The 26,245-nt window shown below is 32.9% G+C and overlaps 1 protein-coding gene across 2 annotated transcripts in view; it reads right to left on the reverse strand.

The window, feature by feature from the left end:
* Slit2 (slit guidance ligand 2) overlaps positions 1–26,245 on the reverse strand; it is a 328,161-nt gene that overhangs the window by 93,380 nt on the left and 208,536 nt on the right. For both annotated transcript variants that reach the window (XM_074042536.1, XM_074042535.1), the window contains exons 6-9: positions 21,516–21,587; positions 17,414–17,485; positions 14,755–14,918; positions 12,185–12,323 (exon numbers count right to left, since the gene is read on the reverse strand). In XM_074042536.1, the coding sequence (XP_073898637.1) occupies positions 12,185–12,323; positions 14,755–14,918; positions 17,414–17,485; positions 21,516–21,587 (447 nt within the window). The remainder of the gene's footprint in view (positions 1–12,184; positions 12,324–14,754; positions 14,919–17,413; positions 17,486–21,515; positions 21,588–26,245) is intronic.

Raw genomic sequence — 26,245 nt, forward strand, 5'->3', positions numbered from 1 at the left:
AGTGCTCTAGCACTGGCCTACATCCCCAGCCAGGAGTACATTTTAATAAAATAAATATAAATAAGAGAAATAAGAGTGACACTGAAGTTAGATGTACAGTAAGTTTTAAAGATAATCATAGCTTTTACAAAGGAACTTACTATCGAATATTAAATTTTAGAGAACTTTTTATTTTTTTACAGAAGTAAATTAATTTTGAATCTACTTAGGCAAAATCTTAAATACTAAATTTTAAATGTTCTAGATATTTTCAATAAGACAGTATGGATTCTGCTGATGTACTTGTGTGAACATTTCACATAAAAACTACGACAGCAAAATGCATTCAAACACAATTAAAGTATTTTTGAGATACACTAAAATCACAGAATTGAAATAACTCTCTCATTTCATCTATAGCATGGTCCTGCTATCTGATAAAAACTTACATTCCTAGTTATGAAGGACACAATGAAGTAGATTCCATTAAGACACTTGGAAAATATTTTTGTTCACCAAAAAATGCTTCCTCTTAACTTCTCCTCTCCATATTAACATTTCCCTGTCCCTTCCTCTTCTGCTCTGTTCTGTATCCTAAAGAATAGACTGAAGTGAACCACAAACCCTAGGCTCACTTGTCAAAAGGATTCTGTGACATTTAGCCACTAAGAAGAACAAGTAAAAAGGCAGAGTCAGGTAGAAAGAAAAAATGGAGAGGATGACTCAATTTGGGTTATAATATATATATATATATATATATATATATATATATATCACAATAAAACTCCCTGTATAGAATCTTAAACAAAAATGCCTTTAAAAACACAGAGAAGAGGAAGGTAAAATAGGTCTTGCCTGGGTTTGGTACCAGTGGGTGTGGAGAGGATATAAAGAAAGGATGTAGGAGGGTGAATGTAGTGGACTATTATGTACACATGTATGAAAATGGAAAAATGAGACCTGTTGAAACTATTCTAGCAATGGAGGGGGAGGATAAAGGAGAATGATGGACAAGGTGAATTAACTCTGATGATATATTGTAAGAACTTTTGTGAATGTCACAATGTACTACGTACAACAATAATATGATAAAAAAATTCAAGTCAAGGAGAGTAGAAGTTAGGATATTTCTCTTTATTTATGGGATGTCCACAGCAGTTGCCTCATCATCTTAATTTCTGGGAACCACCCCTGAACTTTTTATAACACTTCCTTCTTTGGTCTTTGTTGCCTTAGGTTGATAGATGTTTGTTTCTCTTTGTAACCTTTCTATACATTTTGAACTCAAATCCCACATTAAATTCTTCTGTTAAACAATCCAGCCTGAGCTGCATTTGCCTGCCTGGATTTAAAAAGTATATTTACATGTACATAAATAAATACATGTATGTATATCATGCACATATGGGTATATATGTGTATGTGTATATATGTATCATTTAGATATGCATATTTGTATATATCAATACACATTGGTGCACATTTTTTTATGTAGGTGTGTACATTTTCTGCTCAACAGGTTGTTGGCTCCTAAGGGGGAGATCTCCCTCAGTAAAGAAGTCATATGAGGAAAACATGGATTTGATATCTGCATTACTTACCTAGGTATTAAGAAAGGGAATTATTTTGAATGCTCTAAATATAACAAAGAACATTTAAAGCATTCCATGGTTACATAATTGATTAGTATATTTTGAGTTGATGCCTTAAAAAAGTTCTTATGGCCTTGATCCATTCTTATGGTTAAATTTCAAGAAGTTTAAAACGTAATCAATAAAAACACAAAGAAGGCAAGCTATAGATAGAATATTGTTGTCTGGAGACTTTCTCTGAATCCAGGCCAATGAAACTTCCTATCAATGTGTTAAAGATTTGGACACAATTACATAGTGCTATAATGATGGCAAAAAGTAAATAATTCTTGGTGATGAGTAGATTTCTGCTAACAGAAGTGAATTTATTGCGCATATAGTGACTTTCCTTAAATATCATTTGAGGTTCATTAAAATGATCTCAAAAAACAAGTAAATATTATTCATTAATTCATTCATTAATTGCACAAATATTTGGTGTCTATTCTGTGAAAACTATGATATATGACTGGAATTCTATGGTACAGAAAAACAGACCTATTGATATTTTCTCTTTTATTGATGAAGAGTCAAAGTCTTCAATCAAATTTCAAAGCTAATTTCTTCAATACAAGTTTTTTTCAAAATGTTGTATTCAGGATCGAGACATCAAAATTTCAGTATCTTGAGATGAGAATGAGCAAAACTGATTACATAATTTAATATCAATGAAGAAAATCTTCTTTGAAAAATTTAAAGCTCATTTATGATTATAAAGTCTCTAGAATGCTTGTAATGATCACTAATTATTCTAGGGGCAAGTAAATACATGATGTTAATAATCCATGTTCAACCTACATTAATTTCATTGGTAAGTACCCCCACTAAAGCTACAAAACAAAAAATTACAATAAGTCCATGCATTTTATAATATGCTTATTTAAAAAGTTATACAAACTACAAAACAAGAAGTCATTGTGAAATTGTAAACTAAATTTCAAATACAAGGTAGTGCTGCTGAGTGCGTTGTTCATTATTGAGATGAGCCAGGGCTTTAAGTTCACAATGTAAACTACTTCACACACAACACATACACCAGAAAGACGAGTAACGTATTCAATGAATTTGCTTGCCTTTCTTTACTTATCTGTTTATTTTCAACCTTGTTCAAGAAAGTATTTGAAAGAGAGCTTATTTCGTTATTTACACTGACTCAGCAGCTAATTGGTTTTTTATTACATTGTCTCAGTAGTCCATTAAGGCAAAGCATAATTGCATCCTTCATTCAAAGAGACAGATTCTCAAGCAAGAAAAATACTACCACTGCCAGATGTCAAACAAGTCCTAAAACATTTCAAAATGTCTGTTGTCTCTTCTTTAGTGAACAAATAATAAATGAATGTTTACTTCTTGCAAACTTTTGCTTTTTTTAGAATAAAGTGTTTTTGATAAACTGGAAACAGCATTTATTTCAAATGGTGTCCCCTATAAAAAAAAGTATCCAAACCAAATTGTAAAATATGAAAAAGAAAAAAAAGTTTTCACATGAAGGTTAAAAAAATGAAATTTACATCTTTTATCTCTGCTATCATCTAAACTTCTTTTTTAGTAGCATAGAATCTGCTGAATTTTATAGAGTTCAAATCTGAATCCATTGTTCCATGAAGAATCTAATTAAAAACATTCCAGGGTTATGAAAACAGTGTAATGGCAAACATATTTGCAAGCTGAGGCTAAAACCCATCATAATTAAGAAACTTCCAAATGCCAGTCCTTCAGGGAAAACGACATATTTTGATTTAGAAAATAAAAGTAGATTTAACAAAGTGAGTAGGATAGAAAATTATTTTATACATCTACATTCTCTCTATATATACAACCAAAGATAGATGACAGATTTATTGATTGATTGATAGATATGAAACCAAAGTAATAGTTGTTACAATTTCTAGAAATTTTAGTTCTATGCTTAATGGGATGAGATAATAAACACAATTTTCTAACAGCTACAACCAAAAACAGTCTTGTAAGTGTGTAAGCCCTTACATTTTTCTTGTAAGCCCTATTTTTTTTTTTTTTTGTTCTCTATTGCTTTCATGGTACAAGTCTTTGCACCTTTGCAGTTCCTAACAACAAACAGCCAACAATACATAGCACTTTCTGGTCCAGTTCCAAAGATGGAAAATCAAGGAAAATTCTTTTAGTCCTGGAATGCCTTAGAACATGGCAAAATATGAACTGTTTAATTTTTAACTCAGGGAACTTGAATTCTATCACTTGTGAACTGATGACTCTGTGACATAAAATAATCTTCAGTGGTTATCAGTGAGCAGATATTACATAACATACACTAAGATTGGGCAATTTAAAAAATCCCCAACTATCTCTGAAGACATTTACATGATATTAAACGATATTAGTCCATCTAAAAGTATACTTTCATCTCACTAGCATTCAATTCTTACTTGTTATTCTCAGTGATTTTCACTTTCAATTATTTTGAAAAACCTAAACAAAATTATATCCACAAATCTTAAATAGCTCTCCTTAACAGGTCTTTACCTGATCTATGTATGTGTATACAAATTTTAAAAAATTCATCCTTTGATGATTAACAGTATGGATTTATATTCACCTGGATTAAATTCTGGATTAGCTTTGTGGGCATTACAAAAGCTATTTTTCCTCTTTGTGTCTTTGCTTTTGTTTCTGCAAAAATGGGTAAAACAACTTATTAGAATGTTTTGGGAAAATGTACTTGAGATGTAAAGAAAATATGCTGTACTTTTTGTTGCAGAAAATGAGAAAAGAATAAAATTTGTTGTATATATACATATCGTCATACCTAATATATGACATCATATACTAAAAAGTCTACAATGCATTAGTTATACACACATTATGTACATTTTGTAAAGAAATAAACCTGTCACATGATTTTAAAATGAACATATATAGCGCCAAATCATGCTTTCAAACCAATTAGCTGTACAGTTTTTCAATTGACCCAGTAACTGTACATTAAACACATACACACATACACCATTCACTTGAAGGCTGAAAAACGCAACTGGTTGAAATTTCTATAATCAACATGAATAAAATAAAGCACTTTCCTTAATTTGAGGACTTTCTTAGAAACTCAAAAAAGGTTTTATAATACCCAGTAAGATATCAACTTGGATTGATTGTGTCTGTAACATACAGCCCAGATGCTGATTATACATGGCAATAAAACTGACAGTTCTTTGCATTTTCTCCATCTGCTTTTATCATAAATGGCAAAAACAGCTGCCAGTGAATAGAACATGGATTTAATGGGGTGAGGGGCTGAGAGTTGCAATGACTTTAGCTTCTGAATCTTAAATTGCTCAGTGTAGCCAATATATTCTCATCAGATGTAACACAAGCCTAGCATTTGAAAAGGAGGAAACAACAATACTCCTTTGACATTAGTGATTCTCTGGCATATTATATAATAATTCTCAAATATTTTATATTTGTGGAAAGCTACTTCCAACTTCAGCAGTAAATGCATGCTATTGAAATCCTTCATATGTCCCACATAAAATGACCCAGTATATTTTGGACTACATTATTATTTCTCTTTTGTAATAGCAGTCTTCAGAGCATTCCAAGTTTAATAAATATCTTCAACAGCTGAGTGAGTATTGGCCTCTAGGGGGAAATACTTTGCTTATAGCTAACATTTTTGCCTTAGCACTATGTCCATATAACTGATTATCAGTGATCCCTGTTTTAGGATAACTGGTGTCTGAAAATTATCCAATTCCTTAATCTTATTTTATTTCTTCTGATATCATTCAATGACACATTCCATGAGTGGAAATTCAATTGAGGTTTTCATAGTAGAGGAATTAATTTATTTTTCTATTTAGTCTTTTAACATATAGAGAAAGACATGTGTATGTGTACTTTCTGAATGAATTTTAAAATTTTTATGCATGTATTCTTATGGACAGGTATTCAAATGCAGAAAAAAATAAATACAAAACCAAATGGTTTAGAACGAGAGCAAAAACAGATTTAAGCACATGACCCACGAGTTCCAGGAGACAGAGTATAGACTTATAACATAAATAACACAAGTATTCATAAATAATTTTTCTTTAACAAAAAAGAAAAACCCTTCTTTTTAATAAATAAAACATTTTGTGTACTTATGATCAGTCAGCCGTTTAGCTAAGTCTCACCTTTGCTAATAATTTTAGTTTTTAGAATCTAAAAATAATCTGTATGTGTCACCTAGGTAACAATATTACTCTATGAATGGAGAGTAGTTCCATTAAACCCTTGCCCTGAGTTATTCTTCAAATTACCCATTATCTTTGTCCCTAAAGTCCAGACACAATTGTGATCACTAATTGTATTTGAACCGCATAAATTTTCAACTGTGTTTCTAGCCAAGTAGGCATAAATCTATAATATGATTGTAAAAAGATGACAATTTTACTCTTTCTGAGAATTAAAAATGATCTTGACAATTCCTCCGTTATCTTCATTTTTACATCTGACTTTACACAGGTGGTATTTTACATTTGAGATGTTTCCCTTTATTTCCTGTAAAAGTTTTGGGCAATCAATTGCATTAGCATTGCAATCTCCTCTTGGAATGACTTCTGGTCACTACCTGCGCCTGCCTTCATCACCCCATACAGCAACCTTAGCTCCGGCATTCCTCAAACCACCCTCCACACCATGTTAGAGTGGTTTTGTTTTTTTGTTTTATTTTATTTTAATTTTGACAGTACTGGAGATTTGAACTCAGGGCACTCTACCTCTTCCTCTTGAGTCACTCCACCAGCCCCTAGGGTGGTTTCTTTTTTTTAAAACAAGCAATCTATTCATGCTACTATTGTGCTAGACTGCCTATTCTTCGAGATTGAGCTTCCACTTTGTGTTCTAGCAATTGCAACCTTTTCATTTCTCCAAAAAAGCAAACAACTCTCCCACTTTCTTGGAACTGTGCACATGCTCTTTCCTCTAAATAGAAAATCCCCTAATTTTTCTGAGTGTAAAACACACCCATACCTGAAGATTACTTCATTTTCCCAGGCAGACCAAGGAAGTCCTTCCTTCATGCTATTTGTTTACATGTTTTATGCCTTACCACACAGTTAAAAGATTATCTGTTTATGCAAAGCTTCCATTCTCTGGACTGTAAGCATTTTGAAAACTGGAGCTGTATTCTTTCTAACACAATGCCTAATGAAGAGTAGGCACTCAGATTGTTTGAATATGTAGTATTTTTTAAAAATAGGACCTTTATACATTTTTCATCTACCACAGTAGTACTTATCAGGCTGTCTGGACTTTTAAAAGGAAATCAGTCAGGGTTTCTGTTTTCCTTTACCACTTTAACCTCTGACTTTGCTTTAAATAAGTGGACTCAAATTAAATTTTATTTAATAGCTTTATGAATTCAAAAACCTGGAGAATGCAAATGCAGAAGTAGAATGCAAGAGGTTTTAACATATATTAGAAATTTTAAGAATTGTATTTATGGTCAAAATTACAGTTTGTAATCAGACAATAGCATCTGGAAATCATTGTTACTTTAATTTCTTCATATTCATACAAATGGTCCACAGGGGTGAAAAGGAAGAAAAATACCATCCAAATCCTATTTAACCTTCATCAGTGCGAATTTTTTTGTACCAGCCTTTTCTATTACTGAACTAGGAAGACTAGTTTAGAGAGTTCACTCAACCAAGTGGACTTCATACATTACCTGTTTGATTAGCACATTCCATAAAGCATTATAAATTCTGAAAATCTGCACCAATTTTTGGAAACTACAGTCTGAAGACCTGGCTTATGCTGCAGAATTTTGTTAGCATCTTTTATCTTCCCCTAATTGAAAGATACCCCTGATCATTCAGACAAATGTAAAGAAAGAACTGTGTGGCTCCTAGCTTCTAAAGAAGGGAAAAGCAGTCATAAGAGGCAGTAGGACATAAAAGTAAACAAGACATACAAAATGGTTACAATCCACATTCTCACTAACCAATCACCACGATTTATGAAATTTCTGTATAATGGTTTGAAAAGGTGATATGCTACAGAAAATCTATAACTGAATTGAAGAGAACTAAATGTCTACTTTACAGCAATCCATTACATCGTATTCAAAATTTTATACAGGGCTTGGTATTCAGAGAATCAATCTGCTATTACTGATTTTGTTGTCATGGGCCAGTGCATGGACTTGCCTGAAGCCCTGCATTCCTTTGAGAACTAGGTTTTCAACCAGCAGAGTTCAAAGCAGCAAAGTGGGGGAAGATTCCATACCAGCAACAGAGTCTTTCTTATGTAACTACTTTTGTCTTAAACATTCAATTTTTTCCCACCATAATTTTCTGAATTAATCCATTTTTGACACTTTTCTTACTATGAAAAATGGAGGCTTGGAAACTCTCCAGGTTGTGTGGCTCAGACCCTTCTACCTGCTCCAACACTGTCCATCTCCCCACCCTTAGCATGGGGTCATGCTAAGCATTGGGACAGAAATGGTGGAAAATAGATATGATTCCACATTTTTCAAGTTTGCAGACTAATAGGAGAGTTTAATAGTAATAAAAATATCAAATTAAACTGGTATGCTCTTTTCAGATAAAATTCAGGGAAACATGAGAACTTTTAATAGAGGACAGGAAGACAGGCATGGTGGTATATGCCTGTAATCCCAACCATTTGGAAGGCTCTGGCAAGAAGATCCTAAGACCAATGACAGCCTGGGCAACAGGGCAACCCCCTGTATTAAAAAAATTAAAAACAGAAAAGATGATATTATCATAGGTTATAGATATAAAGTAACATGAAACTGTTCTCCATTTTTCAGACATCCTGTGTTTTAATGCCTTTTCTTTCTCTTTTCTCCTTTGAAGTTTTCTTCACAGAAAAGATTCATATTATTTTTCTTGTTTTGTTTTTTTTTTTCCTGATTGTCAGCCTTACTTACTCACCTTTTTCCCTCTTCTATGATATCCTAACAAAACCAATGTGTGTCTACCTGTTTTACAGCATGATTTAGGAAGGAAGGTAGACTTTGGATTCAAATATGTCTAAAATTGACAGCATGTTTTACTCGCTTCAAAAATAAACTTCTCAAGATAAGATTTCTTAACTTTTTTGAATCAATTTTTTATCAGCAAAAGTAACTTTTCACTCTGAGAGAGTTTACTGACTGTATTAGAGAAGAAATATAACTTCAGAGGAAGATGCTCGGGACTCATGTGTAATATGATTGAATTAATTCACATATCTCAAGAAGAAGAGTATCTCTGAAATGCTGGGTTGGCCATTCCTCTGTGCTGGTTCTCCCATTTTATTTTATTTCACAAATACTCTCAGCACAGGTCAATGAGATTATATGATCCGATTGTGCATGACATTCAACATTGCAGATAAATATTAGGCTCTTTCTATTCTTCCTCCTCCAAATTATTTAAATTCTAACATGAAAAGAATATTTCTCCTCTATAGCTTAACAAATTTTTCACCAAATACCAAAGTATGAATTTGCAGCAGCACACACAAAGCAGGAAAAAATAGTCAGGTTTTTCTACCTTTATTGGCAGGCAGTTGATCACTACAAAATAGCACATTCATACTTTCTGTTAGTCAGAAAAAGTATAGAATGAGGTTGTTGCAAGAATAAAGACATACTACGCAAATAAAGACAAATCCACATTATTAAAATATCTAATAATCTGAAAAAAACAAATTCTACCTATAATTTATGGTAAAATACAGATTAAAATATTTGAATAATAGGAGAGTTTATAATTTTGAGTTCATCACATTTTAAAATTTGGAATCTCTAAAGATTAAAAATCATTATATGTAGCATTGTTTTCACATTACGTCACTCTTGAGATGTTCTTGTTCTTATAAAAACTAAAAGAGCAATAAAAGAAATGAGTTGTTATGCTAGTAATTTATGCCTTTCTAATAAATGATAATGAAGGTATGTTGTTGGCATTGAAGATCAATACAATTTGTTCCCAGATGGTTTACTGATAACACTGCTAATATAATAATCATAGAACTAAAATTCACCTAGAACTTCACATATGCTTTCATCTGTACTTATAAATTTAATTTATTTTAGCTTTACTTGATATTCCACCTCCTCAATATAGGTAAACCCCAAGGAATGCATTATTTATTATAAATTTCACACTACAAGGTTCTACCTTTATATAAAATCTATAGAGCATATGAAGTAGAAAAAAGTCTTGTGATAAAAAATGAAGTAGACTATGTAAGATAAGCCATTTTAAATCCCTAATATTGCTTTTGATAATTTAATCCATGACTTACTTGTCTTTTGTCACCCTACCACAGCTTCTGGATTCCTTTTCTACAGTCAAATCTTACGATTTTCTTTCCACGTCTACAATGATCCCATTTGCACATGTCTTCTTTTACCCTCACACGCTTATTTCACCATAAGGCTATTCCTTCTTTTTGACATTCTAATGATTGCACATTTCTGTATTTTAAGGTCTATTTATTCTTTATAGCAATGATTGTCTTTTTGCAAAAAGAGTATTTTCTCAGCCAGACTCTTCTGATTCCTTTGTATCTGCTCTGTTCAATTTTCTTAACACTCTGAGAAGTAATTTACCTACCTACCTAAAACCATATGCTGGTCAAGTTTCAACACTACTCTCAGACATCAGTTGGTTTGCTAACACAGGTACCTACCTCTGCATATCATTTTTCCTACATGCCTCTCCCTGCCTCCCTGTGACAGCCCTCTGATGTTGCTAGTTTAGTTCCTTGACCTTCTTTTCTCTTGTGCTCCTTTCCATTGGCCATCTGATGACATCAGCTATCAACTTAGATTTTGTTATGCTAATTACTACATAACCTTTACTTCAAGTCCTTATCTTGCTCCAAAATAATTATACCCAGTATTATTTAACTACCTCGAAATGTGACATTGGTACTTCAGTATTTCAAAAAATGAGGACCCCCATCATCTTCCTTCCCAGATTTGATCCTGCTCTTGGTCCTGATGAGCACTGCCCTGTTGCTCATACTTGAAATTATGGCTTCGACATTGCTTCATTTTTCGTCATTACTCTCTCACTTCATCAATTGCCAAATCCCATTAATTCTGCCTCTTTTTTAGTTTTGTATGTGTTTCCATCTCACCATTCCCACTGTTAGCCAATAGCTCCTGATCTTCTGTGTCTCATGTAGATCAATGTAGCAGCCTCCTGAGAGGCCTCCTATCCTGGATTTTCTCCTCTTGCAAAATCATTGGCACTCAGCTGACAGATTAATTCTTCTGGAAGATTCCTGTATTCAAATTCATTCCAAATAAAGTCTAAGATTCTTATACTATGAAGGCCTTCTATGAATTGGTTCTAATCAGTGTTTCCAAAACACTTCAAGAATTCAGTTAAAAACATTTTACAAATAACTTCTATGGGCAAAGTAGTATGCATAAATTAACATTCAGTGAAAATGATTTTATTATATGTGCACATTTATTTGGTGTTTGGATTAAATATCAAAAGATATACTCAAAGATCTGAGAATACTACCGAGCACATAATACATACTTTAAAGAATTATTGTAGCACTTGTGAACTAAAGTTATTCTCATATAAAGTGAATTAGATCATTTAGTTTGTTATGGCAATTATATGTATTGATAGAAAAGAGAAGTTTTGAAAATAAAGGATTTTTTTTCCTCCTACCACAAGAAGTTGGTTCTATTTTATTATTTCAATCAAAAGCACCCAAAAATCTAATAGTTACATTTTAGAATTGGCCTAGAGAGCAAAAATACCATGGGATGAATGGGTGGCTACACTTTCATAATTAGTATATATTGACATAAAAGATTTTCCCTAGTTCTCAATTCCCAGGATAGTAAACATGTTCAGATTTACTTATTACACTTTATATGTTGTTTTTCTCATTTTATTCTTATGATTCAGCTTTGGCAAGGGCATGGAAATGCACTTGGCAGTTGCATACAAAGTGTGTGTGAAATACCTTGTCAGGTATTTTGGTTGTTTTTGATGGGAGTAGTCACTGGATCACAAAAATGAAAACACTTTCTAAACTTTTATCAAAGAACTTTGTACTTGACATTGTAATACAATGTAATTATACTTTTTATACTTTGTCATTCCACCAAAATAGTGAAACTTTTAGAACTTGAGTTCTTGAGGAGGCAGCATATCTTCTAGTTATCTTGCATCTATGGTTTATTAATCACTCCAGCTGGGTCCCTCTTTGAACTCCCCCTGTGTTAAGCTGGAGAAGTACAATAACAAACGTACAGGCCCATAAGTTTGGACTGGACACATACCCTTTTATTTTTCCTAAATAGCCTAAGAACACCATCTCAATGGAAGAAAAGCACCTTAGTACTATTTTTCATTGAAATGTATTCCTTTTAATTCTGCCTGTTTGTGGGGTTGGCTGGAGTGGGGAATCCTAGCCACTTCAAGAAAATATATTTCTGAAACACTTATCTAAGCTAATTAATCAGCTGTGGACTTGGTAAACCCAGAATCTCATAACACAGATCATAGTTTGGATCATCAGGGAGGTGGAGGGATAAGAAGGAATTTTAGAGCACATACATTTCAGTGATGGTCTCTGGCAGATTTGTGGGAATCTCAGTGAGTCCCTTCCCACGGCAGTCTACGATATTGTTACTGCAGGTACAAGCAGCAGGGCAGTGCAAAACACTACAAGATGGAGCCATAAATGACTGGTGACCTAAAAGAGAAAAAGCAGCAGTTAGATTATTCCTTTTGAATTTCTTAACTGTGAGATATGCAGACATAGCTCAGTTAACAAAGCACTTGACAGAAAAGTTTCTCTACATCCCTGACCATACATTTTATTTGTAAAATATATTTCAGGAAAAATGCATTTGGATTTTTGGTTAATAGTCAGATGAAGAAAGTATAATTTTTAAAAAATTGTCATTAAAGTGATCATTTTTAATACCTAAAATAATCATGAGAAAGTCTAAATTCAGATTCAATATCCAAATTCTGAGTTCCAAAAGCAGCAACAATTTCAGACTAATCTAATTCATTTCTAACAAGCTTAAATAGAGGTTGCTTTTACTCAAATTCACATGGCTTTAATTAGTTTGTTTCAAAAAAAGAGAGATGGCAAGATTTCCACCTTCGTAGACATAAGTTTTATTCCAATTAAGTTATGTGCCAATAAATGTAGGAGAAAATTAGATAAGGCTAAGTTTGATGCCTGGGAAGGTTCAAAATTACTGTTTCTTTGAAGTTATTATAATAATTGGTATGATATCATTCTGTAATCGTTAATCTATTTGATTCTTTTGGGGGCTTCATATGATTTAAAATTCTACCATAAATAATTACCTGCACATGTATAATTTTAAAACTCAGTATTTAGAAAGAAAACCATTTTGAAATAAGATTTTACTGTATGGATGATGAACAACAGAACATCACTGGTGTCATATAAACAAGCACCTGCAAAGTCCTCATTTCTGGAGGAGAATTGGAGGGCCCCCGAGGTCTGCTGGGGAAGGCCCTCATGGTGGCTGGTGTGACAGTGAAAGACTACAAGCCAGCTGCTAGCCCCACCCCTCTAGATAAGCTCTCAAACTACAACAATATTCTAATTCTACAAAAGAAAATATGTGACTTGCCTTCTTCCTCATCTATAAGGTTGGAAGGAAAAAGTGAAGAAAGAAAAAAGTGGTTAGTAGCGAACTGTTAGTTGTTTGTTTTTTAATAAAAGAAATCAGACTTATTCAGAATATTCCATGACATTGTGACAGAATTTTGGTTAGGTAATAAAGGATGGAAAATACATACAATTTTTGAAAGAAAACATTAAAATAGAATAAAGTACTACAATGTCTCAATACACTTTCCCAAAACCGTTACATATTTACAATCCATTACACTAACATTCCCAGTTACACAAAGGATTGGTCTGGGACCTCCACAGATACTGAACCCAGCAGATACTCAAGTCCCTTGTTTAAAATGGCTTAGAATTGTATATAATCTATGCACCTATTCCCTCACATTTTAAATTATTTCTATATTACTTACAATGTCTAACAAAAGGTACACATTATGCAGATATTTGTTATATCATATTGCTTAGGAATAACGATACGAAAAACAGATACAATTGTTTTTTTCAAGTATTTATCATCTGTGGTTGGTTGAATCTATGTTGCAGACTTATGGATATGAAGGTCCAATTATATAGGGATTTCAATTTCTTTTGTTTTAGGGCTGGGGTTATAGCTGAGTCGACAAGTCTTGCTGAGTATCTGTGAGGCCCTCAGTTCAAACCTGAGCACCATGAAAACAAAACAAAAACAGCACCAAAGTTTGTTTTATTATATTCTGAATAAATACTTATGAAATGAACCTAGCCTTATGCTTCTAAAATAAATGATTTACTAATATTTTACCCACATATGTGCATATATATGTATACAAATATGTGTGTATATACACAGAATGTCTAGGTTGAGACTCTTGGATTTAACCATATAAACATAAAGAAGATTATTATTTTTCACTTTTAGTTTCTAGTATAGAGATAAAATTAAATTACTCATACAGGGAAACAAAGTGAAGTAGATATATCTGAAATAATCAGACTGATGCTTAAGCATGTAGAACTCAGTGTTAGCCACCAATATTTTATATAGTCCAAGTCTTATTTTTGTTTTTAAATTTTTGTTACTTAATGCAGCCATTTACTTGTATTAAGTAGAATGAAAAATGCTTCATCGCTTACAATTAAAGTCATACATAGTCTAGCCACAATGTATTTTAGAGAAGGGATCCATATTAGTTAATCATTTTCCAGTTGTTAATATAAAAGTAGATATAAATTGGTAATTAAAGTGAAAATAGTGAGTTGCATTAGGAACTGATTTAGGAGTTTCCCATATTTCTCCTAGAATGTAAACTGAAAAAATCTTAGTTACAAGTAATCAGTAATCGCCAACCATGCCTGAATGTCTTAGAATATGTCATTACTATCACTGTGAAAGAGGCTTTCCACAGAGCGATTACTGCACGATTGCATGTTTGTGAGCATCCCTAAAACTTTGACTCTTGCATCCCTCACATTCTGTTACATAATAGCACACAACAATATCATAACATAACTGTTCTTTCTCCCTTACCACTGCAGACAAATTCTCGTTTCTGAACCTCTGCTACGTTATGGCCCCTCAAGTGGGAAGGACCCATGCACTGAGTGTACAGGCCCACCCGAGGTCTTTGTCGGAGCCAGTCGGAGAGCCAGGCAAGGTGGCAGTCACAATACAGGTTGTTCGAATGGAGTCGACTAAATTAGAAGAAGGAAGTTTAAAGTAAGAAAACAAAATAGTTATTTCAAAACCTGAAAAATTCATTAATAATAATCCATACCTTTATTTCTCAATATAGACATCTATTAATCTTAGCAAGCTCCAATCTAATCATTTTTCAAAAATATTCAACTAGTTCACAACCACAGGATCAATCTCTTCCTTTACTTTGAGCTAAGGAATTATATAGAAGCTGAAGAGGAATTTTAAAATTATTTTCCCTATGTCCATCCAACAGTGTACAGAGAAAACAAGGCAAATTGTTGTGCAGTCCCACTATAGGAGAGCCAATGAGGGTGTGCTGGGTAGTGCAGAGGTGGGGGAGGAGGTCAGTTAAGAACAGGCTTTCAAGCAGAAATATCCTATATCCTGTCATTACTAGTCACTATAGCAACTGTTTGCTACAGTTACTTTTTCACTGAACAAGACAGAATAATAAGTATAAAAAAAACATTTTTTCATATCCTGACTCTAATTTACTTTTCTTTTTTTTTTGCTCTTATTGTTTAATCAAAGAAAAGGGTTTAGCTACATTTGGTTCTTGAGGACCTATCGTCAACAGAGCAGAGACTGAAATTAAAAGGCATAAATATGTGGCAGTGAAGGAATTAAGTGAGTACCCTCTATGTTGGCAGAATCTGCATAAGAGCATGAATTGTTTCCAAGTGGTAAATGGTGCTTCTCCATTAATAAAATATCAGACAAATGTATCCACTAAATTAGGTAAATGACTTCAAATTGGTTTTTATGTTTTCTCAAACTAAAGAAAATGGTATCCAAAGCTATAAATCAAAGCGTCGTTCTCAGAATCATCTATGACACAGTAATATCATTTTAGACCTTTTTAGCTGATGTATTCAATTCTAACCCAATAATGGTAATGGAAAGTAAAACATGGAACTCAGTCCAGAAAAATAATTGAACCATAAAAATGGAATTTTTAAGTACGAATGATAGTACAGAATAATGAAACAACCAGAGCAAGGGAATGTATAGGTAGATGACAGCTTTACATTTCCTTTGGCCTGTGGCTAAGGACCATTTTGTCTTGCATCAAAATTGAAAGGCATCTACTGAACCAAAGGTACATTTTGGGACAGCCAGGTGACCTGCAGATTGGTTTGCTTAGAAGTCAGAGTGCCATCCTTTGGAAACCACCATGGTAAACCCCATGTCATTCTCTAAATATGCTCCTGCAAACCTCACATGCCACAGTGGTTCCAATTAAGTGTATGTGAATTTGAAGTGAAAAACAAAGGATACAAAAATTTTTAAAGCTGATTTGGAAGACAAACTAGTATGTTTATACAAGAAAATAGGGATACTATAAAAAATCCAGGTGATAGATTTTTTTGTATTACTAGAAGTTTTACTTTTGCAAGGATTGGAAGCATGATCAATTTTGTTTTGAAAATTAGATAAAGCTAATGGGAAACTAAGTTTGTCAAATATAGTTTGGGTGAACAGGACTATTAATAAAGCCACATTAGTCTCAAGCTGATAGCCCAAGGAAAACAAAATAGTCTATGTACTATTACAATTCCTTCATTTTGCTAAATCATATCCCAAGGGTATTATAATGATGCATTTACATACAGAGATAGATTTTAGTGAGAAAAAGTGACATTAAATTGGTATTGCCCAATTCATGAAAAAGCTAGCAATTCGATTGTTTTTGGTTAGAGAAAATGAATGTAATATGTTTTCAGTTATAAATGTCTTAAAATATTTTGAAAATCCAATAAAAATATATTTGTCCTCTTAAAAATACATTTTCCCCAAGAACTTCAATGCTTTGGTTTTGTTTCCAGCCATTTCTCATGTGATAGATGATCTCGAAATCCAGGACAAGTGAGATTTACCTCTGCAAATGCTGTAACTAAATTCTCCCACCCTGGGCTGGAGGGATTACTTATTTTCCAAGAGAAAAAAGAAATAGCTGTAGTTAATACTTTATTAGAGATTCATTTTCATTCACCAAAAATATCTTAATGTCCATCTGTAACCCCTGAAAAGATATTTCAATATATAAATGCTGACACAATCTTAATTATAGAAGCACTAGAGGGTGATGCTATAATTTTACATTACAAAGAATGTTGGAGAACCAGTTTAGCTTTATTAAGTCTGCTTGCAGTACAGTAATAAAATCATAAAGATTTCCCATTTATCATTTCTGACAGCCAATCAAGGAGTCTTCTATTTCTTAATGAAATGTGACCTCTACAATAGCTCAAAGTAAATGTTTTTTTCTCTAAACTTCCATAATGAATACAATTTAAAAGGAAGCCTTCAAGATTTCAAAATAATACTACATGTCCTAAAATACAATTTCTAGAATTTTTTGAAAGTTATGTTTCCCTTTTCTATCCCAAAATGAACTTGTGGTCTTGTTCTTTATTTACTAAAACTCTCACATATGGTACACCCTTAATTAATTAAATTCACCTTTATATATATTGTGACTACTTACAAAGTCCTAAGTTTAGGCATATGGTTGAAACTTGCCACAGAAAGTCTAGTAATGTTGTTATTGTTGAGAGTGCTGTAGAATAAAAAAAATTTAGAAATTTTAGATATCATTTCATATACTAATATATAGACAACTACTTGTGACCATATCTATGCAGAACAAGTACCTGGTAGAGACAGCACAGAGGATGCACTATTTCATAGAAAAGACGATGAATAACTTTTATACTTTAACATATTATGATACAGTTTCATTTTATTCAGTTTACATTTTATTGCATATGTATGGATTTTGTTAGAGCATCATTATTTATATGGTATTCCATGTTCCTTGCATTTACATGTCTATTTATGAAATTGGTTAAGGAGTGAACAAGGGACAGTCCCAGTTGGAAAAACTGCACACATACATATTTTCAGAGAGGTTTTATATGTAATTAGTGTCCATGAGTAAACAACACTGGAATTCTCTAACTGATAGCACTACACAGTAATTACTGTCAGGTCATGGATCATAGTGCTGTTTACTGTGCATGCCAGCTGCTGTTGAAATTTTTGTAGACAGACAGTCCTCTATCTTTGATATTTTCCTACTTTTCCCCAGCATGACTATTGTTAGCTTTATTAATTATTATCCTTTTGAGGGTTAGAAAAGAGGTCAGTTGAAAGTGAATCCTTTTGAGAAGTGAAACATTTTCATTCAAACATAATGATGTGTTTTAATGGTATTTGAAAAATGTCTAGTTTTACTGAGCAAGCAAAAATGTTAGGAGCTTTTAGATAACATGAGTAAATTTAATGTTTTACAGGTCTCCAATAAAGTACTTATTTTTCCTGGTGATTTAATTGAAATCACTAGATTAGTTCGTGTATCTTTCAATACACTGCAAAACTGAATAGTTAAGAAAATCAGTTCATATTCTAGGTCTCTAGCGAATGTGCCCTACTTTACCGAGAAATTGAATCTAATCCATCAACTACAGAGCACCCCAAATACCACCACTGCCAGCTGGACTAAGTGTCTCACAAAGGTATTTTGTTTATCCCAAACACATTTGGTTCATAGACTCTGAAATATCTAAATTAGCTGCTAGTATTAAAAAAAAGAAAGGATTGACCTAAAAAATTCCATTTATAGTTTCCATGGGAAAAATCAGATTGTTTGACAGTCTTCCATTGCAACAGGGCAACAGACCACTGGAGCCAAACATTTGCTGTTTACCAAAGACCTCACACTCCCTAGATATTTGTCTGTTCATCTCCATCTTTGTTTCCCATTGCACTTCTTTGCACAAGGCCTTCTTCTTTCATCTGTGTTCTTTGCATGGTGTCCACAGGCAAGTAAATTCGCAAATTCTTAAGCAAACCCTTCCCCACTTTCATACTTCATTGACCTGTACCTTTGATCCTAATTCTCTTACCTCCTTCAGAAACCTACTCTCTACTCACCCTCTCGATGTCTTGTCAATCTCTTCCCCTCCTAGAATCACTTTCCATTTCTACACTTCACTCATTCACTTATAAGAAAGCTACTCCTCCACTTTCATACCACACTTAGACTTCTCCAAGGAAAAACCAAAGTCTTTCTTCTTAATCTTGTTGATTGTTTGGCATTTAATTCACCTCCCATTTGAAAACTATGACCTCTTTTCCCACCCTAACAATTTATCCTCACAATATGGCCAAAATCTTTGGGGTAGATTGCATTTTGAAATGTGACTTTGGGGATATCATTTTTAACAGCTCACACATAGCACTCATACACTAATTTCAAACTATGATATGTTATGTTTCCATGCCAAGGGAGTTCTTATTGAATGCTGAAGCCTGTACCTATCAATTTGAAGTTTTTTTCTCAAAATGTTAATTCATGTACACAGCAGAAGAAATATGTTTTTGTACTATTTTATTCAGTATTGATGTTGGCAAAGCATATTATTGACACTGAAGTGAGTGAAAAATAAGTGAAACTAACAAATTAAATTCTTTTAAAAATTAGTAATATGTAGTATTGTGTTATTTAGGAATAAAGATATGAGTATATTATGGTTGTGATCAATTCCTGTTATGCAACAAGGCAAATATCTGTTTTTGCTTTGTTTTTTGTTTGTACACACTTTTCTTATGTGCAAATCTATTTAATTTGCTCAATTCAAGATTTTCTGTTTGCAATGTGAATATATTCTAGTAAAAAGACTTTCTGGTGTGTAAATACAAAATGTTAGCTTTTATAATCATGGAGCAATCTTACACATAGATTATAATTTTATCTTCTTTATTCCCTTAGTGCCAAGTAAGCATAGGGCTTGGCAGAAAGTCTTTTTATTTAATGGGTATAAATCATTAGGTTTCAATTTAATTAAATTATGCCCATTCTTTGGACAAGAGAAAAAACCTGCAAGGCTAGCAACTTGAGGTTAAATTTCATTTCTGAATCCAGTGTCTAAAGAAAAAGAAAATATTAACCTAAACTGAGTTTCCAATGTTATTTTTCAGAAGATATCTTCATATTAAGAAAATAAGCACTTAGTTCTACATCCTAACAACTGGAATCCCACTGTGAGATATAAGCTGATATATGGTTGCATTGCTTTTGTCTACCTTGACTTTTCATTTGACTTCTTGGACTTTTTGCTCTCTCTACCACAGTACATACCCTAATTTAACACATTTTCAAAAAGGACCCACAATGGCAACCCCATCTTCTCTGGTTTGGCCTTGTATGGTAAGATATTCATATATGGTTCATGGAACTTAAACAAAAATCCAAAGCATTAAGAATAAGAAATTTATGTTATTGTTCCTTCATTATTTCCACATAGTAAGAACACATACTAAAGAGTAATAAAGGTAAAAATAAAAAGACAATATTCATTCTGGAACCCTTTCAATTTTTAAAAAGCCCTTGACCAAATGTTTAAAGTAGGCAAACATTTTCATTACATGGCAAGAAATTTGAGTTTCATAAATCAACCTTTTCAGTGCTTTATCTAATTTTGCCTTAATTTCTCTATCAGCCAATTTTTCTAAAGGTTGTTTAAAGAATGAGGATTCAAACATTCACATATATTAATATGATATATGCTTGACTGTAAAATTTTATACAAAATTCAAATATTTTAAAAGACATTCACATTTCCAGTTGAAAGATTAATTTTTTTCAGAAATATATTTTGTTCCTGAAACTTAATTTAAGAAACAATGAATCTTTGGGGGAGGATTTGATGACTTCTGACTAACTTTCAACAAATGTACAAGAAATTCAAAACTCCTTCACATTAAGTTCAATTTTGCATTTCTGAATAAGTTGTGAAGAAATTTTCAAGAATATTTTAAATCTATAAACATGGACCTTTGACTGAAAAGAATTCCAGAAACTTAAAAAAGTAGCCTAAAGTGCTTCAGAAGCTACAGTTTAATTAAAATTACATTTTATCAAAAGTAATCACTTCACCAAAATATTTTACCGTCAAATTCAACATATTACTTAGTTGACTCTATAATCAGTTTTCTCAATCACGTCTACCTAACAAGGAAAAGGAGGATGCCAATTATAATTGAAGTCTGTATGTTGTGCATTGCAAAATTAGTAGTGAAGACTTTGAATGGACCTATTGAGCGGATTATTAAAATTGAGAAACAGATCTCAAAATAATACTCCAAAATAAAGCTGAGTTACTGGTTAAAAATTACATTTTTAAGTGAGAAAATTATTCTCATTGTACAGCAATGACAAAATCTACCATACCAACATATCTGCTACTAAGGTTTATTTTTTGTTGCTATTGCTTCTACAAAATTGATTTTTGTTTTAAAACATAACAATTTGGATAATGTTTATAAATCTGTGAATCCTATCATAATATTTTATCATAAGGAGAATAATTTAAATATATAATTTAAAATAAATATATAGACATGCTAAACAAGATTTTGCATGCACACGTTTTGTTTGAGTCTTCTCTGTATTCATCATTATTTAAGATATCTCTTTAGGAGAACATTTTGACACAAGATTTTAAGCTAGGAGATAAGCCTCTATATTACTACTGTCCACACACAAAGCTCCCGTGAAAAGAGTAAGAGAAATAAGCAGTACTCACAGCACTTCCAGGTCCCGGAGAGCCCTGAATGCCCCATCTTCAATACAGCTGATCTGGTTGTAATCCAGTTGCCTGTTAAATGGATTAGAAGAATATATGTAAAAGGGAAGACCAGAAGCAGGGGAAGGTGACAGCAAGACTTCTGAAGGCACTATGAAGCCCTGGTCACACTAACTGAAATGCTCTCACAAGCACACTCATCTGCTTAAGAATGTCACAAGCCATTCTGGCCTCCCTCTACGCTGCTACCGAAATCTTTTTGTTCTGAACTGTCTGTGCAAATAGCGGCCCTTGGAAAGCTCCAGTAAATAATAACTGTACCTTATATTAAATGCCATAGGAATGCAATTTCATTACATCAAGAAAAGCTATCCATTAAGCGCTTTCAGCGTCATCTTGCTGAAACAATTTCATTAAGGTAAAGGACTGTAAATCACTTAATGTCACATGCACCCCCTCAGTGACCTAACAGAATCCATTTATCAGAGAAGCCCAGCTGCATGTTAATTTCACTATCCTTGGCAAGAAAGAGCAAGACTACTTTTAGGTTTCTGTTTTTTAAAAGCAGTTTTCTTTCCAGACTCCAAATTCAGAAAGAGAAATGATATTCTATTTATCTCCCTCCTATTCCCAACCAGGAATAGACTTTGGAAAGCTAGCAATGATACATGAAGCTTCAGGACTCTGCGTAATTTGCCATTTTATGCAAATTATTCCAATGTAAATATAACAATAAACTTTCAGAATCTCATGGCTGCCAAAGAAAATAAGTTTTTAAGTGTTAAGAAGTTAATAAAACTTTTGCTTTTCAATCAGAGGCTAATTTCAGCCCAAAACACTAAGAAGCATATTACAGGTACATTGTTAAAATACTGCATATATCAGTACATATACAGTTTTAATGTTGAATCAGTACATTTCAAACAAACACATGAAAACAAATGAATCTTCCCCAGTACTCTCAGTACTCCATGTTAAGATTCAACAGTGGAGAAAAGCATTGATGGAAGAGATACTCCAAACTTGTATAAGTCTGTACATTTCTTGTTTGCTTTTGGAATGAAAACTTCCATTTCATATTAAGGAATCATGGAATGAATGGCTAAATAATCAGTACTATCTCTACTTTCTTTTTTATCCAAACAAGAAATCGTTTCAAGCCAGTAGTTTGATGTGTACAGATATTATTATTCTAGTAAAGAAAAATTATCTTAATGGTTCACTTGTGAAAGAAAGGAATTTTTTCATGCACTATTCAGGTGAAGTGTTAATTCTACATGCATTGCTGAGGAAACGCAAATGAACAGGGTAAGATTATGATCATAATACAAATAAACGTTGCCCTAAGGGTTTTAAGTTTGGAACTCACCAAAAGGGCTAATTCATATTTAAGGTCTGTTTTTAAAGAACAGTTTGAACATTTCTGTAAAATAGCGATTCTCTCTCAAGATTAGAATAAAGGTGCAGTGATTTACTCTGGTGACTTTCAGAAGGGCCTCTTCAGATTCCTTACTTTAGAAATTATGTATGTAGGGGATGTCTCATGAAATATACATCTCATTTTAAAGAAGGTCTCCAGGGGATACAATCATACACAAGACTACACTGATGCCATGGACGTAGTACAATCTAGGACATGCGATATAAAAACAGGTGCGCTGCGGAGAAGATACAATTTTATTGCTTTTATAAACTTAGGCTTCCCCCAAATAATAGCTACCACTCATGCTACCATAATAGCCTAAAGCATTTCCACTTATTAGGAAGTAATACAGAAGTATAATTTCATTTTCCAAGAAGACTTTTAAAGCCTCATGATATAATATGGCTGCTGTGGTTCCAAGAAAACACTTAGATTCTTGAGCACTTTTGATTTTTACAGATTAAATTCATTTAACAATTAAGTTAATAGCCTTTTTATTTTAAAGTGCTAAATATATATCTACACTACTATTCGGTAACCTCTTGAACAATTTATCAAAGCCATTTAAATTAGTACAATGGCATGAAGTGTTACCCTTGACACACTACAAAAGAGAAATTGTTTCCAGACAAATTGGCAAAATCCTTTAATGCTATCAAATTTGCCTAATGCAGTCTCCAGGTTAATCTGTAAAAGGGTGAGCTGTATGTTTGCCCATATCTTATTATCCTTAGCTGTCAATGTATAAATCAGTGCTGACACAGCTTCTTCTAAATCATGCATACAACACACAAAGGGGAGGCTCTCGTGTGCCAGAAAGCACTCAAGCAAATCTTGTCCTACAAGGACTGAAAGTCCAATCATTTTTCTTATGCCAAAAGAAGTCATGATGTTGCTAGAAACTTGGGTAATTTCACTGCTTTTTAGTATTGTGCACGGTTACATACTGCTTTGCTTCTTCAAATGGCTGTTAAAACATTAGGAACTTTTGACGTGTAGGACCATAGTTTTCCAGAAAATTGTTCTGAATGATGTCATATCTTACTTCACCCATCTGAGAATGAAAGCATTTCATGAAGAAGTTACTCAAAAGACAGGACAATCAGAGTCAAGCAAATGAATAATCTTTTCATCAATTAGTGGATCTTGTGATGTTCAAACGAATGTTTATGGACAGTGTTGCATCCACATGATTGCCCATGAGAAAATCTCTCCACACAGACCTCCATTTGTCTGCATGTGGCTGAAGATAAACAGTGTCAAAACTATGCAAAAGTGTAATTTATTTCAGGGTTTCTGGACTCTTTTCCTCCACCTTGTTTCTCTCACTCTGCTTACTTCCTTCTCTACCACCTTTCAAACCCTGGGTACTTGTGCTTTCTATAAACAGGAAAGGATCTGTTCCTAGCCACGTGTTTAATGGCAGGCTGGCTTTCTTTAGATGTGATTTCCAATTGCACCATGAAATTATTCTGAATTAAGGAAATTGCAAGAGATTTTTTTTTTTCTCACTGTTCCAGAGAAACAATGCTCCAAGTATTCACTCAGACATAGGGTAAATTTGGTAGTATTTAGAGAGCTTCAGATAAGAAGGGCATTAGATAGAGCAAGAACACCTTTAGGGGCCTTTGCTGGTACAGGGCTACTCCCCAGAGAAAACAACACTCAGCTTCCCTTATTTTATTGAGAAAGAATCACATAGTGGATAAGTTTCTTTCAGACCTCTAGCCAGCCAGATCTAGCACAGACTTCTGGGTTTTCTTCCTAGTTTCCTTTTCCCAACTTTCCCCTTTGTTTCTATTCAAATTCCAAACCTCCTCTCTAATCCCTCCTTGATGTAATTTGTAATTGTATTTAAAAGTACTGTTTTAATCTCATGAAAACAAGAAGTTAAAATAATAATATACACGACTCTGCTAAGCTTTGATATCTATGATTCTCTTTTTTGCTGTGGGGGGAAGATCTTCAAATACTCTGGAAAATTCTTGATGTCCCATTTGATTTTTCCTACATGAGTAAACTTAGTTTTAAACAATAGTTTGCCAATGGAGCTCATACAGATATTACTCTGTGACTCATAAACCTAAAATTTCTGAAGCTCATCTGATTTTATTTAATGCTAAAACTAAGTTAACCTAGTCTCAGAATGGTATGGGAGATATTATATAAAGATAATATATCATGTTTTTCAACAGAATTAAAAAAAATAAGTATAGTAAGTGACAAAGTGAAACTTTTGAAAAGTGAAACATGTCTTAGCAGCATAAGACATATTTGGAAAAACTGTATTCTGTTCCATTACTGTTTTCTTCAGAGATTTCCTGCTTCCTTCCTTAAAAATTTAGATATTATACTATCTTTGAATTGTACATATAAAGCTTGTTTTCATGTATTAATTACATGTATTAACTGAAATTGTGTGTCTCTACCCATAGTAAATTTGTATTTCACTGTAGATAAGATCTTATTACTAATCAATTTTCTTTTTGTAAGAATTAGATTAGATTATGTAGAATAAACTTAACTGTGAAACACTACAGAACATAGAACTCCTTAATAATGTCTAAGCCAGCCTGAATCTGCCAATATCTCAACAAAATAATAATGACTATGCTCCAGTTTTGTCATATTTTGCTTTGTTTTGGGAGCTAGAAATAGTTACGGTTACGTTCATATTGCCATTGTTAACCTAGAGACACCAGACATTTAGTTTATTTAACACATACCAAATTAGAATCAATAAAATGGAAGAACAACATTTTACAATTATGAAGAAACTTAATAAACCATGAATCACAAGGGAGAAAAAGAGAGAAAAAAATTTTAAGAATATGGGTATAGTCTCTTCTATTTCTTCTCCATGCGTATAAAATTAGAGTCAATATAAGTGCTTAAATATATAAATCTAATGCTAGTATTTTTGAGTAGTAGTCCAAAATTTAAACTATAATAAGTAAAGAATACAGAAATATCACAAATGGACCATGAATAAATTTTAGCAACCACATTACTTCTCTCAGTATTAACCTGGGCTTTGGTGAAGAAGACAAGTAAGATACAGACTACGATGAGGAACTCAAAACAATCGACAGTATTTGAGAATTTAATCCTTTTACAATCTTTGGTGACATTTCATTTTTGTCAGGAATAAAGAATCTCAGTTTTTACCAGAATACTATAAAGTTATGTCCATTTGTCAATTATTTTGAAAGGAGAAAATGATGGTTTTAATAAAAGATTTGGGGAAATCTCTTTTAGCAGAAGTTGAGAGAGAGACAACTAGGTTAACATTCAGGTTCTGGTAATT

Source organism: Castor canadensis, chromosome 9, assembly GCF_047511655.1.
Source record: "Castor canadensis chromosome 9, mCasCan1.hap1v2, whole genome shotgun sequence".
In the NCBI taxonomy this organism is placed as follows: Eukaryota; Metazoa; Chordata; class Mammalia; order Rodentia; family Castoridae; genus Castor; species Castor canadensis.